Consider the following 15,403-nt stretch of genomic DNA (forward strand, 5'->3'; position numbering starts at 1 on the left):
TAATAATTTTAGCCAATACAGACAGATATTTATGCTCTTATTTAGACTTTGTTCTGTACTGTTTCGTTGTATTTTTTTGAAGGGGCGATTATTGAATAATGAATTGCTCTTAAATTCATACATCAACATTAGCAGATTAGTCAGAAGGGTAAATTAGTTGGATTACCATATTTTATATTAATAATAAATAGACTTAGAGATTTGTTATTAAAAAAAAATTAAAATAAAAGAACTAATCATAATATCGCAAATCATAAGGGAGTGAAGTATTATTAGGATAAACCTTATAAGGAAAGGTCTCTAATTATATCCCAAAAATTAATTTATTTTGACATATTAGATCTTTTTAAATATAAATTTAGGTGAGTGATTTTGTAAAATAAAACCCTTAATTAATTGAGTGATTTTATTAAAATACAAAATAGAGTTCAATAACTTTGCTACATAAATATCCAAAGTTTAGTGACTTTTTGAAATATTAACTCGTCAAGAGTTCACTATTTCCCCCACAACCATACCTGGAAACAGATATTCCTCTATACTAGGGTATATTATATTCATTCAAACTTTGAGTAGAAAAAATAAAATTAAAACAATTTAAAACTAGATTATGAAATTAATGGCACAGAAGATCAAGGGAGCTGAAAAAATAAAGAAGTCCATAAAAGTTACTAGTATCTACATCAAAGTAATAAGTAAATAAGATGCTCAAAAACCGCTATTAAAAGAAATACTTAATAGCCTACACAAACTAGCACTCGAGCAATTTCTTCTTGAATCTAGTCACCCTCATTGACGTTGATGTGCACGTACGCATTCGAGCAGAGCCCTCCCCCCAATCGCATGTTCCAAGTCCAATTTTTGCGTAATCGGAAGCACAAATACGATTACCACCTAAAGAAATATTTAACGATAATGTCTTCAACACTAACTTCTCAGCTTCTTCTTCATTCATCCCTTTTTTCCATTCTTTTTTCAAGAAATTATTCAAATACGCAACCCCATATTCTCCTATACACAAAAATTGGACCTCTCCATAACAATCACATCATTACTTATCTCATATATTTTCTTTCCTCCACCAATAATAACCCTAGTTTGTAGTATATTTATCAACTCAGTAACGGTGTTAAACGCGGACAACATTGTACCAATTGTCTCAGCCGTGACCATAGTATTTTCTTGATCAAGAATAAAGTTTCGCGCATCTTTTAGTAAGGTTTATGTTTCTTGCACACAATGACACGAGACAACATTAGCATTGAGTTGTATGATTGTGTTAGTGGAACTAAGCATGATACCGTCGTCGTACGTGACGCCGACGATGGTGTTGGTGGTGTTTGAAGGGTGGGACTCGTCGGAATAATTGTTGAACGAGAACATATTTCTGGTGTAAAGAATTGATCAAAGCTAAAATAATTAAGAATTGCCTAAGGGGGCGTTTCTATAAATAATAAAGAGTAAATTTTTACTAATTTGATTTGAATTAGGAAAAAATCAGGACCGTTCCTTTAATGGAATCGTAAATTGGTAGTTTTGTTATTAGTTCAACTGAGATTAGGAAGAAAAATATACTACTAGTTCAATTAGGATTATGAAGAGGGAAAGTTTCCTAATATTTAATTAATGGGAATTTTTTTATACTAAAAAGTTTCCTAACTTTTTATATAGTATATATCTCTAAAAAATTATTTTTAATCTATATACGCTATATTTTTTTTTATATGCTTAATATAATTTTTTAACGAAGGTTATTTGAGTGATCGCCCTTACATCAATGTAACTATACCGTTACCCCGCCCTGATGGAAAGGTTTCATGCAAAGTATACAAATGTAATTTTGCTTCTTTTCGTTTTAACAAAAGGATAAAGAGTCAAATTAGTTTTTGAATTATTGTGAAATGAAATAGATTTATGCTTTGTTAATAATTGGAGTTATATATCTCTTATCCCTTGTTATTAATTAAAGTAGGCTAAATTTATTGTTATTTTCAAATGACAGAAGCTTAACACCTAGTAATATCATGTGCCAAGAGATTAAGAGTTATTTTTTTTTTTTAAATTGAAGTACAAATTTGAACCTTTTGCATAATCTAAAAATACTTTTGATCATTAATTCTTCCTAACTTCGAATATTAATAGGCTAAATTTATTATTATTTTCAAACGGCAGAAGCTTATTAACACTTAGTAATATCACTTGTCAAGCAATTAAGAATTATTTTTTAAAAAATTGAAGGAAAATTTGAACCGCTCGCATAATTCAAAAATAATTTTGATCATTCTTCCTAATATTCAATTTCTCCGACCATCCCCTTCTTTGTCTCTAGTAACTTTCCATTACCTTTACTACCTCACCATTACTACGAGGGAATACGCTAAGTACGACTTGAACAATATGTAACATAGAGCTCTATTTTGATGCATGTGTATGGATATCACATATAGGTCAAACAAAGGAGGAGGAATATAAAAAATAAAAATTCAAAATTAGGGAAAAGAGTCAAATTTGTTTTTGAATGATATGAAAAAAGTTCAAATTTGACCTTTTATTTTTTTTAAAAATAATCTTTGATTGCGGGACACATGACATTATTAGATGTTAGTTTTTCTCCACTTTTTTTTTATTATTATTTTTTTTTTTACCCCCCATTTTGGAGGATTTATAGTGTTTCCACACTTCCCCTCCAATGTGACTCGAACCCAGTTTTTCTCCACTTTAAATTAAGTAAAAATGCATTTTAGTAACGATAAGGTATATATTTATAAAAAAATAGATTTTGGGTCTAACTCAAAATCAATAGTTTAGGGAAAAATTTCCCTAATTCATATAAGAAATTCATAATTTTCTCATTCTATCAATGTGAAACTTATCGGTATGGATTCATTGATTAGTACACCTATGATATGATAAATCAAGATTGTGATCTCATTTTCTTATCCTATCGATGTGAAACTTAACAATATTTTACCTTAGAGAACATTTTTTTTTTCTATTTCACAGTCGATCATTGTTCAATTAGTAAACATGTTTAATTAGTACTTTAGGAGCATTGACCCGCTTTGTTTTCTTTTCTTTTGTTCTAGCTTTATTTTTTTCTTTAATTTGGTTGGAGTCATGACGAAAAGACTATCGAGTATGTTCCTTAAACATGGTCGAAAAACGAACATTATCTTTGATGAATTTATTTATTTAGTAGGTGCTTGGACATGCGATTTTATCCCATTATTTGAAATTAACATTTGGATATGTGATTTCATTTCATGATTTTAAATTATGAGATGAAAATCAAATTCTCAAAAAAAAAATCACCATTTTATATCTATCAACTATTTAATTCATATGCAAACAAAATCTATAGTTGATATTATTACTCTTACCAAGCTTTAAACCATTTATATCGAATATAATCATTACTCTCACCAATCAAATTTATTATTACTTCAACAAGAGTATTACACTACAACTCGTGTTCAATTTTACTTTTTATTGATCTAAATCTCGATCAATAAATGTTAGTATTTTTTAGAATAACTTTCTAATAATCTGTTATACTTATTTATTAAATTTATATAAAGAGTTAAAATAGTTTTAATAATTTTTACAACTCATAATCCTTTTATAATTATAAACAAAAAATACAATTTAAAAAATTTAAATCACATAACTAATTAAAATTTTAATTTTATCTTATATAATTTCATATCATAATTCATCTTTCGCAACGGAACGAGTGTTTAATTTTTGGTTGGAGTCATAAAGAAAAAGGCCAGCCAGTACGTTCCTTAAACTTGGTCGAAAAGCGAACATTTCCTTTGACAAATCTATTTATTTATTAGAGTTAGCCAAGACATGGACGACAGACGAGGCATAAATTATGTGATTTTTTCACTCAAATCTTTCTAGTATTTGACAACTTTTCATCATCTTTAGTTTTTCCTCTTAATTCATAGAGTACTTATCTTATTTTTTATTTTATTACCAAAAAATGAACACTTTAGCCCCCTGGTGCATGCAGTTGGACACGCGGTATACATTTAGCACTAATTTTGCAGTCCTCAGTGCCGTCAAAACGAAAATCCAAGGGCATTCCAGTCATTTCACACCGAAAAATTAGGGTTGAGTCCACTTTCTTTTCCAGTGTGTCCTTTATATCATTACATGAGCCACCTCACTCACTCTGTTCCTGCAAACACACATACGCATTTATCAAATCTTCTTCACTTTTTTATTTTTTTTGCTCCAATTATTCTCCAACTTCTTCAGTTCACTGGAACTAAGGTCCATTTTAGTCCATTAATCTCTTTGGGGTTCTTTGCTTTTCGTAATTTTAGCAAGAAAACCCACTTAGAGATTTCTCTCAATTGTCACTTTGTTCTGTTTTTTTGACGAGTTTAAGTTCATGGATCCGACCCAAAAGGTAAAATAAACCCCTAATTCATAATCAATTTTTCCAGCATTGTGGGATTTTTCTCCTCTTTTTTCTTTTCAATTTATATTAATTTTTGTATTTTGGTTCTTTGTCTAGGAAGAATCTTCGGGTAGTGAGACAACTGGGACCACAAAATCTTGCTCTGATTGCAAAACTACGAAGACACCCTTATGGAGATCTGGTCCTTCTGGGCCTAAAGTAAGTTTAGTTACACCCATTTTTCTGATCTGGGTTTTGATCCAAATCAGTTGATCGACTGCTAATTCTCATTGTCAATTACTTTATTTGCAGTCGCTGTGCAATGCTTGTGGGATCAAATACAGGAAGAAAAAGAGTAGCCCAATTGGGTTAAACAAAGGGCCAACGAAGAAGAAAGAGAAACTCATTTCAAACAGTAGCAGTACTGACGAGGTTGCGTACTGCAAGAAGGGTAAAATCGGAAATGGAAAAGATGAGAAGCTAAGCAAAGTATTGAGGGTGAAATTGATGATGTTGGGGAAAGAAGTAGTGATATTACAGAGGCAGAGATCTTCAATGAAGAAGCCGAGAAATCAAAGAAAACTTGATGAAGTTGAAAAAGCTGCTGTTCTATTGATGGCTCTGTCTTGTGGCTCTGTTTTTGGCTAAAACCAATCAGCAGCACTAATAGTCAGTATTAAAAACCCTAACCTTTTTTTTAAAGCTTAATATTAAAGTAGAAAGTAGAAAGATCCTTTTTTAAGCTTTTAGTAAAAGCTTTTTTAGGGTTATTAAGAAATATTACAAATGTGCTAACTGGAAAAAAGAAAAGAATCTGGTTTTTAGAGCCTTTATTTAGAGAAATGGCTTGATTTTGGTAGCTTTTGGATGAAAATGAAGTTGTATATAATGATGGTGGTGCCTGATGATTTGAAGATGCCTTTTTTGTGTTTTGCACTTTGTTGTCTCCCTAAAATTGGATCAAATGTTGAGATTCTGTCGAATGTTAGTAGTTTGGTTGTCTATTAATAAAGTTTCTAAATATCCTCAATTGTTGCCAATTCCATGTTTTCTTCAATGGTCTAAATTGTAGGGAGGAGATGGGGGTTAACCGAGGTAGGTGGAAGGTAATACTCTACTCATTTTAACTTGTTTGTCTGGTTTAAGGAGTTTTAAGAAAGAAAAGACCACATTTGAATCTTAAATTAAAGATAGTATCAAAATGTCATTTTACCCTGGTGGCTTTAAACATGTTACTGGTGGCTTTAAACATGTTATGTAAAAACGAATTAAAAAAAAAAGTAACTAGTTATAACAAGGCTAGTGTGACTCCACAAGCGGGTATGAAAAAAATGGTTTTAAATGTCACGTGGAAACGGAAAAAATTGAAATGAAATAGTTATAACAACTAGTTTAGTGATTTCATAAATGGAGTCTAAAAAAGTGGCACACAAGTGAGTTGTAGAGAATGTTTTTGATACATTCTTGGCTCATTGAAAGTTTTCAAAAATAGATTTGAGAAATGCTGTCTTTTCCAAAAGTTCTGCCAATTAAGACTCATAATAGAGTAGTCTTTTTCGAATGCTGTTATAAATTGCACTATGTTAAGTGTGTTTAGTCTAACATATAGATTTATAATACAGTACTGAAACTATTGATTAATACTCATTTGTTTTCACGGAAGTGCATTTGTTGTTGTCTTCCTTTTTTTTTTCTTTTCACAAGTGATTCTTTTCAAAATCAGAATCAACAAGGCAATGGCTTAATCAAAAATCAAAATCAAAGGCTGATTTAGTAAAATAGTCGGACAAAAAATGCAAAGCCGTCGTTGGTTTTGGTTTCGATTGTTTGGAGCTCTGTTTTAGTTTAACAAAGGACCTTTTTGATGAAGATAGCTTCCTTTGAAAATATGAATAAATAATCAGAGCCTTTTAAACAAAGGGCTTCATTTTGGTGTTAGGAAAAGGTTGTATGTGTATATGATATTGCTGATGATTGGAGATGTGCCTTTTTTAATTTTGCAATTTGTTGTCTGCTTGCTGCCTAAAATTGGATGAGATTCTGCTAATGTTTAATTTTGGTTGTCTTGTAAAGTTGATGAAATTTTTCAAAAGTTGTCATGTTTTCCTCAATGGGCTGACTGAACTGAACAAATTCATTCGGCGCCAAATACCATATTCAATTATCCTTTTATCGTCTCTATGACTAATTCATACATATTAATTATTGCAAAATTTGCACGGATGTCAAATTTGAAGCGTTCAATCATCTATGTGAGCAGCAACACAAATAATTAGGTTAATATCGCCATCCCACCCCTTTTTTCTTCTTACAATGGTAAGTTTTTCTCTTTACCAATTCTTAAAACCAATATTAGTGGAAGTTTTAGGTAATTAACACAGCTATAAATTTGACTTTATAGAGAAAAAGTCTCAATGGTTTAGGATTGTCTGGAAGTAGATATATAGTATTCCAATTATTAAGAATAACAAGTTGAGAATCAAGAATAACTTAAAAAATCTAAGTGCCAAGAGAAATTGATTTGTTAGAATTAGTTGAAAGCTAGTTAAGGTATTGTTGTAGAATTCCTAGTGAAATTAAATGATTAATAATGCTTTATAATTACATTCTTAACTCTTAAGAAAGACATGACAATTCTATAAAGGCTTAAATATAGCTCTACTCCCAGCCTCTATCGACTTTCAGATGTGACAACTTTAGCATATAAAATTTTGTTTTCGAGAAATTAGAATATAAAATCTTTAGTATATGTCTTGTGGAAACATAACCCAAAGTTAGGTTTTCACAACAATTAATGCACAATTAACAGAAAAAAAAATTGTAGGTATTGTGCTGACCTTCTTAAACATGTTTGTGTTTATACGATAAGTAGACATTGGTTATAAATAATACAAGTAAATGAAAATCTAGAACAAAAAATTGAACTTTAAAATCACCACTCAAATCCACCCACTAGCCCCTAGTATGATGTATATATGTACCAAAAGATTCTTTTGCTTCGAATATATGATTGTAGCCTCTATACTTGCCGAAAGCAACATATTTAATTAAAAACAACAATTATATACGTTTTATATAAAGTTTAAAACGTTAATACCTTAAAAAATGTAATTTCCTTTAATTCAGTTTTTATACTATTAGTGTATTCTTTTTTTCCTTTTCCGGATGAACAATTTCACTTATTATGATCAATTAAGAGCCTGTTTGGATTGGAAGATGGTAAACAACTGATACGGTTTTAAGTGCTGAAACTGATTTTATAAATAAATAGTTATATATTTAGATAAATTATTAATAATCAAACTTATGATTTTTGATTGATTTTGACTTATAAACAAATGCATTTTGACTTTCTTCAATTATGTCACCGTAGGAAGGTGCAGGAAGATTCATTGTGGAAAATTTCTTCTCCTATCTACAGAAGCAATAAAAATAAATTAGATAAATTAGTGAAACTTAATTGAGTAGTATATGTTAAGCCAATAAAATATATTCTCTCGAAAACATACTGCATTCTACTGGTTTCCATTTTAACATTTTAAACTTCCTCTTGTGTATTTCAAATATCATTTTTTTAATCTTATATTTGGCAGCAAGAAAACAATATCATTTTAATCATTACACATTAAGTTCAACATTTCTAAGTGTCGACTTTTTATTGCAGTAGTAGCGAGAGCACCAATATGGAATTGGCCTAAAACTAGTAGAAGCGAAGTCAAATTTTTAACTTAATGGGTTCTGAATTTTATAATGATGATTTCAAATATTAATAACTGGATTCTAAACTTAATATTTGTACATATTAATAAACTTCTTCACTATTTGAACAAAAGTTACTAGGTTCAGTCGAATTCGTATCTGGACTTCTAGCTCTATCCCTACCTAAAGGGCAGTGGTGAAGGTCCCACCTCCAAAATAAAAAGTGAATCTTTAATTTCTTTTCCACATGATAACTGGGGTAGAAATTATTCACGAAGACAGAGTCCAATCCTTACACCTCGTGTTCCTATTAAACCTGAAAAGCACTCAACAACAATAACAAGAAAAAGAAGAAGAGAAAAGAGATGTAATAGAAGAGCTTTCTAGTTCTGGCAAAGGGAAAATTAGTAGAAAAGGATTAGTCCAATTTGATGTTCAACAAGAAAAAAATGACTTGGTTTATTGAAACTTCAAGATTTATGATCACTGTTCCAATTGTGATCATTTTGGCTTATCCTTTTCTACAATCTTGCCCTCCTGCAGAAGCAATAAAATCATCCAATTCAGATCATGTTCCTCTGTTTAACTATAGAAAGTCACCAAATTTCAAGAACTCACCAAAATGTACAACATTTCCCACAAGTTCAATTACCACAAAGATTTGTAATCCTTCTTTAGTCCATATTTCAATGACCCTTGACACTAAATTCCTCCGTGGATCGGTGGCTGCAATTCATTCAATCCTTCAGCATTCTCACTGTCCTGAAAATCTCTTCTTCCATTTCATTTCATCAGACACTATAAATCTTGAACCCCACTTGGGAAAAATCTTCCCTTTATTGTCATTCAAGATTTACTATTTCAATCCAGGGATTGTGCAGAACAAGATTTCTTCTAGCATAAGGCAAGCTCTTGAACATCCATTGAATTATGCAAGGAATTACTTAGATGATTTGTTAGAGTCCTGTGTCGAAAGGGTCATATACTTAGATTCCGATATCATTTTAGTCGATGACATATCTAATCTATGGAGAACAAGTCTTGGATTATCAACTGTTGGATCACCTCAGTACTGCCATGCGAATTTCACCAACTATTTTACCCCAAAATTTTGGTCTCACAAGAAGTTTTTTCGCGCATTCCATGGTCGGAAACCTTGTTACTTCAACACAGGTATGATGATGATGATGATGATTTTTTGCTTTTCCTGTAATTGTTTATGATCACATTGGATAGTCTTTCTTAAAAAATGGTTCAAACCAGTATGCATGAATCATCAAATACTTTGTCAAAATGCAATATAATAGAAAAATATATGCTTGTCTGGTACTATATAATAAAACTACACATGTACATGTCCAAACTTCCACCTAATTTACCCTGTTTCAACAACCATTCATCAAGTAATTAAGTCCTTAGACTTTACCTAAAATACAACTAGGAGTCAACGACTAAATCATGCAACATTATAAAATGATGAATTTAACTTATTTATACTGATAGTACAAATAACTTTTACACTATCAAAGCATGTTAACGTTTTATAAAGCTTAGTATTATCTACTGATTGTGTAAAAAAGGTATACATTGCCAAAGACTAAAGTCTAAAATGATTTTTTGATAGGACTAATGATGATAACTAAGTTGTTGACATTTTTCAGGTGTAATGGTGATTGATTTGATTAAATGGAGGAAGTACAGATACACAAAGAAACTAGAAAGATGGATGAAGATTCAGAGAGTGCATAGGATATATGAGCTTGGTTCATTGCCACCATTTTTATTGGTATTTGCAGGGAAGATAGCACCAATTCACCAAAGATGGAACCAGCATGGACTTGGAGGGGATAATTTGAGTGGAAATTGCAGAAATATACATGCTGGTCCTGTTAGTTTGTTGCATTGGAGTGGAGGTGGCAAACCTTGGCTCAGGCTGGATTCTGGCAAATCTTGTCCTCTAGACGAGCTCTGGGCTCGCTATGACTTGCATGGCTACAAATAGCGTTCACCGACTACTGAGTTCTAAATTCTACAAGTAAAACTTCAGAACAATAACTATTTTTCAATTATAGAAGCTGAAAAGTGACTATTTTGTAACATTTCCCCCCTTTACATGGACCTCCTAAGTGATGACCACAAATTTGAAAATTACAACACACATACATTCCCAATTTCTTAGGTCTTCCCAATAAGATTCTCAATGCACCATTTTGTGTAAATAGTCTTATCAATAATTTATACTAATACTACTGAGTTTAATGTTTCTGCACTAATTATATATATATATATATATATATATATAAGATTTTACACCATACCATTGGTACATAACTTCGCTTATTAGTATTTAGTAGGGGTGAACAAAATCAAACCGAAAATCACACCAAACCGCAAATTAAGTCAAATTGAAAAAAAGTTCGATTAGTGATTTGGTTTGACTTGATTTGGTATTAGGAAAAAAAACTTCGACTATACTTGAGTTGGTTTGGTTTAAACTTTAAAAAGTCAAACCGAGACCAAATTAATCCTACATTATATATATAATTTTTAAAATTTATTTTATACATAAAAGTATTTACTTTTGATATAATTTATAAATATTTCTTATACTTTTTCATAGTTCTCATCTTTTAACATATTATTTCAGGTTTGACTTAGAATTTTGAATGGTCCAATAAATGTTACAGTTCATAGATAGTAACTCTAATAAATCTCAAATCAAAATCAAAATCAATACTAATGCTAACAAAAAAAATCGATTCAACACTAAGAATGACAATAAATTGATTTTTTGTTATTTAGTTTTACATTGATTTAGACAATTAAAATACATAACCTAATTTTAGTTTTTCTTTAATATTTAGTCATGTAATTAATACTTATTAGATTTATTTTAGCATGATTTAGTACTTCTAAATTATGATCATTTTCATTATGACTTATTTATTTGCAATATTTATTTTATGCGATTTCATTGTTTTTTTTTTTTTAATAGTTTATGTCATCACTCATATCATATTTTGTGTTATTTTATTAAGAAACACCTTCGATAGTTGTATTTTGATAGGGATAAAAAAATATTTGAAGCACAAGTTAATTATATTTTGTATGAATACTTTACCGAAAACACTCAAAAAAATTCGAAAACCCGAAAAATCCAAGGTTGAAAAAAAGAACGTTTTTAATTAGTTTGGTTTGGTTTATAGATTTACAAACTCGACTCGAATAATTTGGTTTGGTATTTGGAAAATCTGAACCAACACGCTCCATATGCATACCTACTCATTAGTCACCTAATAATAGTAGCAAAGTCGGAATTTTCGCTAAGGTAGTTCAAATTATGAAGTAACACATAAAAAAGTCGAAGGGGGTTCAACATCTACGTACTATATATGTATAAAAAATAATTTTAATTATATATAAATAATATAATTTTTCACAAAAAAAATTCGGATGACCTCTCTTGTCTCTACCTAGCTCCGCCCTCCTGAAAAATATGTGAGGTTATTTACATTTACAATATCAATGTCATCATATATATCACTTAAATCCATACTATTTGAATACCTTTTAATTGACAAACACGATTTTTGTACAAGAGCTTGTTTAAATGTTCAAACAGGGTTTTGATTTATGGTACAAGTGTTATAATGAGTCCGTTTGAATGGGTTTAAAAAAAGTAACTTTTATATATAAAGTGTTTTTAGAACTTTAAAGTGCTGAAAGTTATTTTTATAAATAAGCAGTTGAGTGTTTGGATGGGCTTAAAAAAAGTAACTTTTATATATAAAGTGTTTTTAGAACTTTAAAGTGCTGAAAGTTATTTTTATAAATAAGCAGTTGAGTGTTTGGATGGGCTTAAAAAAGTAACTTTTATATATGAAGTGCTTTTAGAACTTTAAAGTGCTGAAAGTTATTTTTATAAATAAGCAGTTGAGTGTTTGGATAAAAGTGCTTAAATGAGAAAAATTATATGAATTTTAGGGTTAAAAGAATAAAAAGGGTAGTTTGGGAATTTAGTTAAAATATAAGGGATATAAAAGTAATTTCCATGGTCAAAGAAAATGACTTTAAGCACTTAGAAAAAAAAAGTTAGGAATCCTAACTTTTCATTTTTGACTGACTTTAAGAACTTTCTGGCTTAAAGTTAACATTAGACAAACACGTCCAAAAGCTGAAAAGGGGCTTTAAGTTGGTTTTGACCAACTTAAAGCCAATCAAACGGGCTCAATAACGCTGGTTCTGCATTCCCAACATGCTCTTTACAAAAACAAATGTTTGTTAGAGTAAAACCTTTATAAATACAAATGTTTGGGATCGAAAAAAATATATTTATTTATTAAAATTATTAGTTTATCGATAAATGCATAAAATATTTATTTATTGATAAATAAATATTTATTATTTTAGAGAGTATTTTGCAGTATGTGCCATAAGAAAGAAAAACAATATTTGAATTAAGAATTTCAAAAGTTTAAATCTAGGAAACTAAAATGTGTAGTCTTTGCATATTTATTATTTAAATCTAGGAAAGCTAAACAAATTTAAAGAAGTTTAATGTTTCTAATTGTATTCATGTATATAGAATATGAAGAGATTTTATGTTAACTATAAAAGAAAAAAGCTAGATGTTTAAAAATTATAATCCAAGTATAATGTCTTCTCATCATTTGAAATTTTAACGTGAAAGAAATAACAATTACAAATTATTTTTGGCATTGCAAGGTCCGGTCGGAAGAAAACAATGTTCCCGAACCACAAGTTGGTGAATTAGATGAAGGTATCCAAGAAGTTGGTGAATTAGATGATGGTATCCAAGAATTAAATGATGTCATCTCTAATTTAGCCTACAGAAATGTGATGGATGTTGAACATCTTTTGAACTACCCTAATGAGAATGATATAGTTATGAAATCACCTACAGAGGAAGAGATTATTCAATCAGTAATGAATAATGATGATGAGAATGATCCTGAACAAAATGATAGTAGCATTGTCTACATGTATGTCAAAGGAGACATTTCAAACAATGACTACATTGTCAAACTATTTGGTACAACACAAGCAAAACATTCTGGAAATTGTGTTTCCTCTTCAAAAAGTTAAGGATGAGATTAATTTTGATTTTGGTGGGAAGAAAAAACAATCAAAAATATATATAAATTCTTGATGTATTCTAGTAATTATTACTTTATATTTTTTCTAGGCCTTTAATACTTTATTTTTAATTATTATTTAATGCATTTAGTGAGAATATTTCTTTAATATAACTGACCCAAATCGGGATCGGAGAAAAATATTCATTTAGCGAGATTATTACTTTATCGAATATTACTTTTTCGAGGTTTTGTTGTATATCTTAGAACGATTATTGTGTTGCATATAGAAATCTGTGATTGAAAAGACATAATCGTAAAAGCAACATGTGTAAGTTGTAGACATAAATTTTATTGAGTTAAATATTCATATAAAATTTGGATTAAATCGATGTTTATTTGGATTGAATAATTGACACTTCTAATTTTAATGATATGAAAAATAAAGTAGTGACTTTAGTAATGTAACGACTAAAGTTTAGTGATCTTAATAATACAACACATAAAATTCAGTTACTCCAATGATACAAAAAAAAAAACAATTTTTATGACCTTGTTGACGAAGCATATAAAGTTGTACTAAACTTGGAAGTCTAAACCAGAAAGGAGAAAGAAGTTATAAAAGTATAGTCCAATCAACTTGCCATCTATTTATACTCTTCTTCTTCTATTCTGAACTTGTTTCTTTATTGTTGAAATTTTTAATTTTACGCCGAAAAGTTCGAATTCTATGTGCCTAGCCGTACACATAGAATATACATGTTCATATACATATTATACATAAATTCTATTTATATTATATATCATCTAACTATTTTTAATTTAATCAGTTATATGAATAAATTGCCTCCACCCTATGAGTTCCACTGAAATCCCTGCTTGTTTAGTTCTTTTCTTCTTTCTCATCTAGCATTTGGTATCTGCTTTAAGACCCACAAAAATTCATATTCATGCATTTTTTAAACCTTGAGGGTGAATTGCTCCAATTCAAATGTAACTTAATTCGTATGTACTGAATTCGAAATTTTGAGTTGAAGCATAAATATAATATTTTAACGTCCCACCACAACATTTGAGTGATCGTGCCGCTCCGTATTGATCGGTTTGGTTCGATTTTAAAGTTTATCGATTTGTGTTAGTGTGACATTTTAATATTAATAAAAATATATAATATGTCAATTGGTGGACATTATATTTGTGCCTCTTTACTCTCATCAATTATGGTAGAATGTTGTCATTAGTTATTAGTAATTTTTGTAACCACCAACTCTTCATTTCACTATTATTCTACCTCTTTATTTTTGTAACTTATGTAACCTTTGGCCATTCATTTAGCCAATTTACTATCCATAATTTTCCTATTCATTGCAAGGAAGAATTCCTCATCTATAAATAGTTATGAATTTATGTACAAGAGATGAATAAGAGAAAAAAGTGTAAGAAAAGATGAGAAGTTTATATTGAGGTTAATGTAGTGAAAGAGAGAGTTGAGACAAAGAAATTATTTTAAGTTTTCAACTATATTCACTAAACAAAAGAGAGTATTTATATGTTGAAGGAAGGTGTTCTTTTTGTGGAGCTTTGAACTCTTCAACTAATCCGGAGTTGCTTGAGTTGTACAATTTTGTTGGGTTGTTGTATCTTGGAGGGGACAAGTCAAAGTATTATTATTGGATCGGTGTAGATTATGACGCAGTAGGCTTGAATCTCCTTAAAGAGAGCAAGATATCTGTGCCTCGGCCTAAATGAATTATTTATTCATTTTTTATCATTTTATTTTTCAACCGTAAGTTATTGTATTTGTGGTATATTACGCCAACAGTTTGATTTATCGATTATCGATTTATAGAAATGTCAAATCGTTATAAAATCATTAAGATATTGACTTATCGATTATCGATTTGTCGGTTATTGATCATTATCGGTTCGGTTATCGGTTTAACCGTTGAGATTTGACACAAAAAAAAACTCATTGAAAATCACTTAGAAACAAGGTGACAAATCAAATGGACCATGAATGTGAGTTGATAAATTGTGTCTTTCTCAAAAGCAAATACAAAATATTGTAGAATAACCAAGAGTTTGAGACAGTCAAAAATAAAAGTATGAAAACTAAACCTGAAGTGAAAGACTTTATATTCAAATAGTAATAAATATTAATTATTAAGTTACTATCGAGTTATCGGTTAATCCATTT

At 29.8% G+C, this 15,403-nt stretch overlaps 2 protein-coding genes across 2 annotated transcripts; both read left to right on the forward strand.

Annotated features, from left to right (window-relative positions):
* The first annotated feature begins 4,181 nt into the window (after window positions 1–4,181).
* LOC129886111 (GATA transcription factor 17-like) lies at window positions 4,182–5,325 on the forward strand. The gene is made up of 3 exons (XM_055960656.1): window positions 4,182–4,420; window positions 4,529–4,630; window positions 4,724–5,325. Exons 1-3 carry the CDS (start codon window positions 4,403–4,405, stop codon window positions 5,057–5,059), a joined length of 456 nt encoding a protein of 151 aa, XP_055816631.1. The 5' UTR covers window positions 4,182–4,402; the 3' UTR covers window positions 5,060–5,325.
* Window positions 5,326–7,700: 2,375 nt separating this feature from the next.
* Window positions 7,701–10,373, forward strand: LOC129886110 (probable galacturonosyltransferase-like 7). The gene is made up of 2 exons (XM_055960655.1): window positions 7,701–9,283; window positions 9,772–10,373. Exons 1-2 carry the CDS (start codon window positions 8,542–8,544, stop codon window positions 10,110–10,112), a joined length of 1,083 nt encoding a protein of 360 aa, XP_055816630.1. The 5' UTR covers window positions 7,701–8,541; the 3' UTR covers window positions 10,113–10,373.
* The last annotated feature ends 5,030 nt before the right edge of the window (window positions 10,374–15,403 follow it).

The sequence above is a fragment of the Solanum dulcamara genome, chromosome 4 (genome assembly GCF_947179165.1).
Source record: "Solanum dulcamara chromosome 4, daSolDulc1.2, whole genome shotgun sequence".
Lineage (NCBI taxonomy): Eukaryota > Viridiplantae > Streptophyta > Magnoliopsida > Solanales > Solanaceae > Solanum > Solanum dulcamara.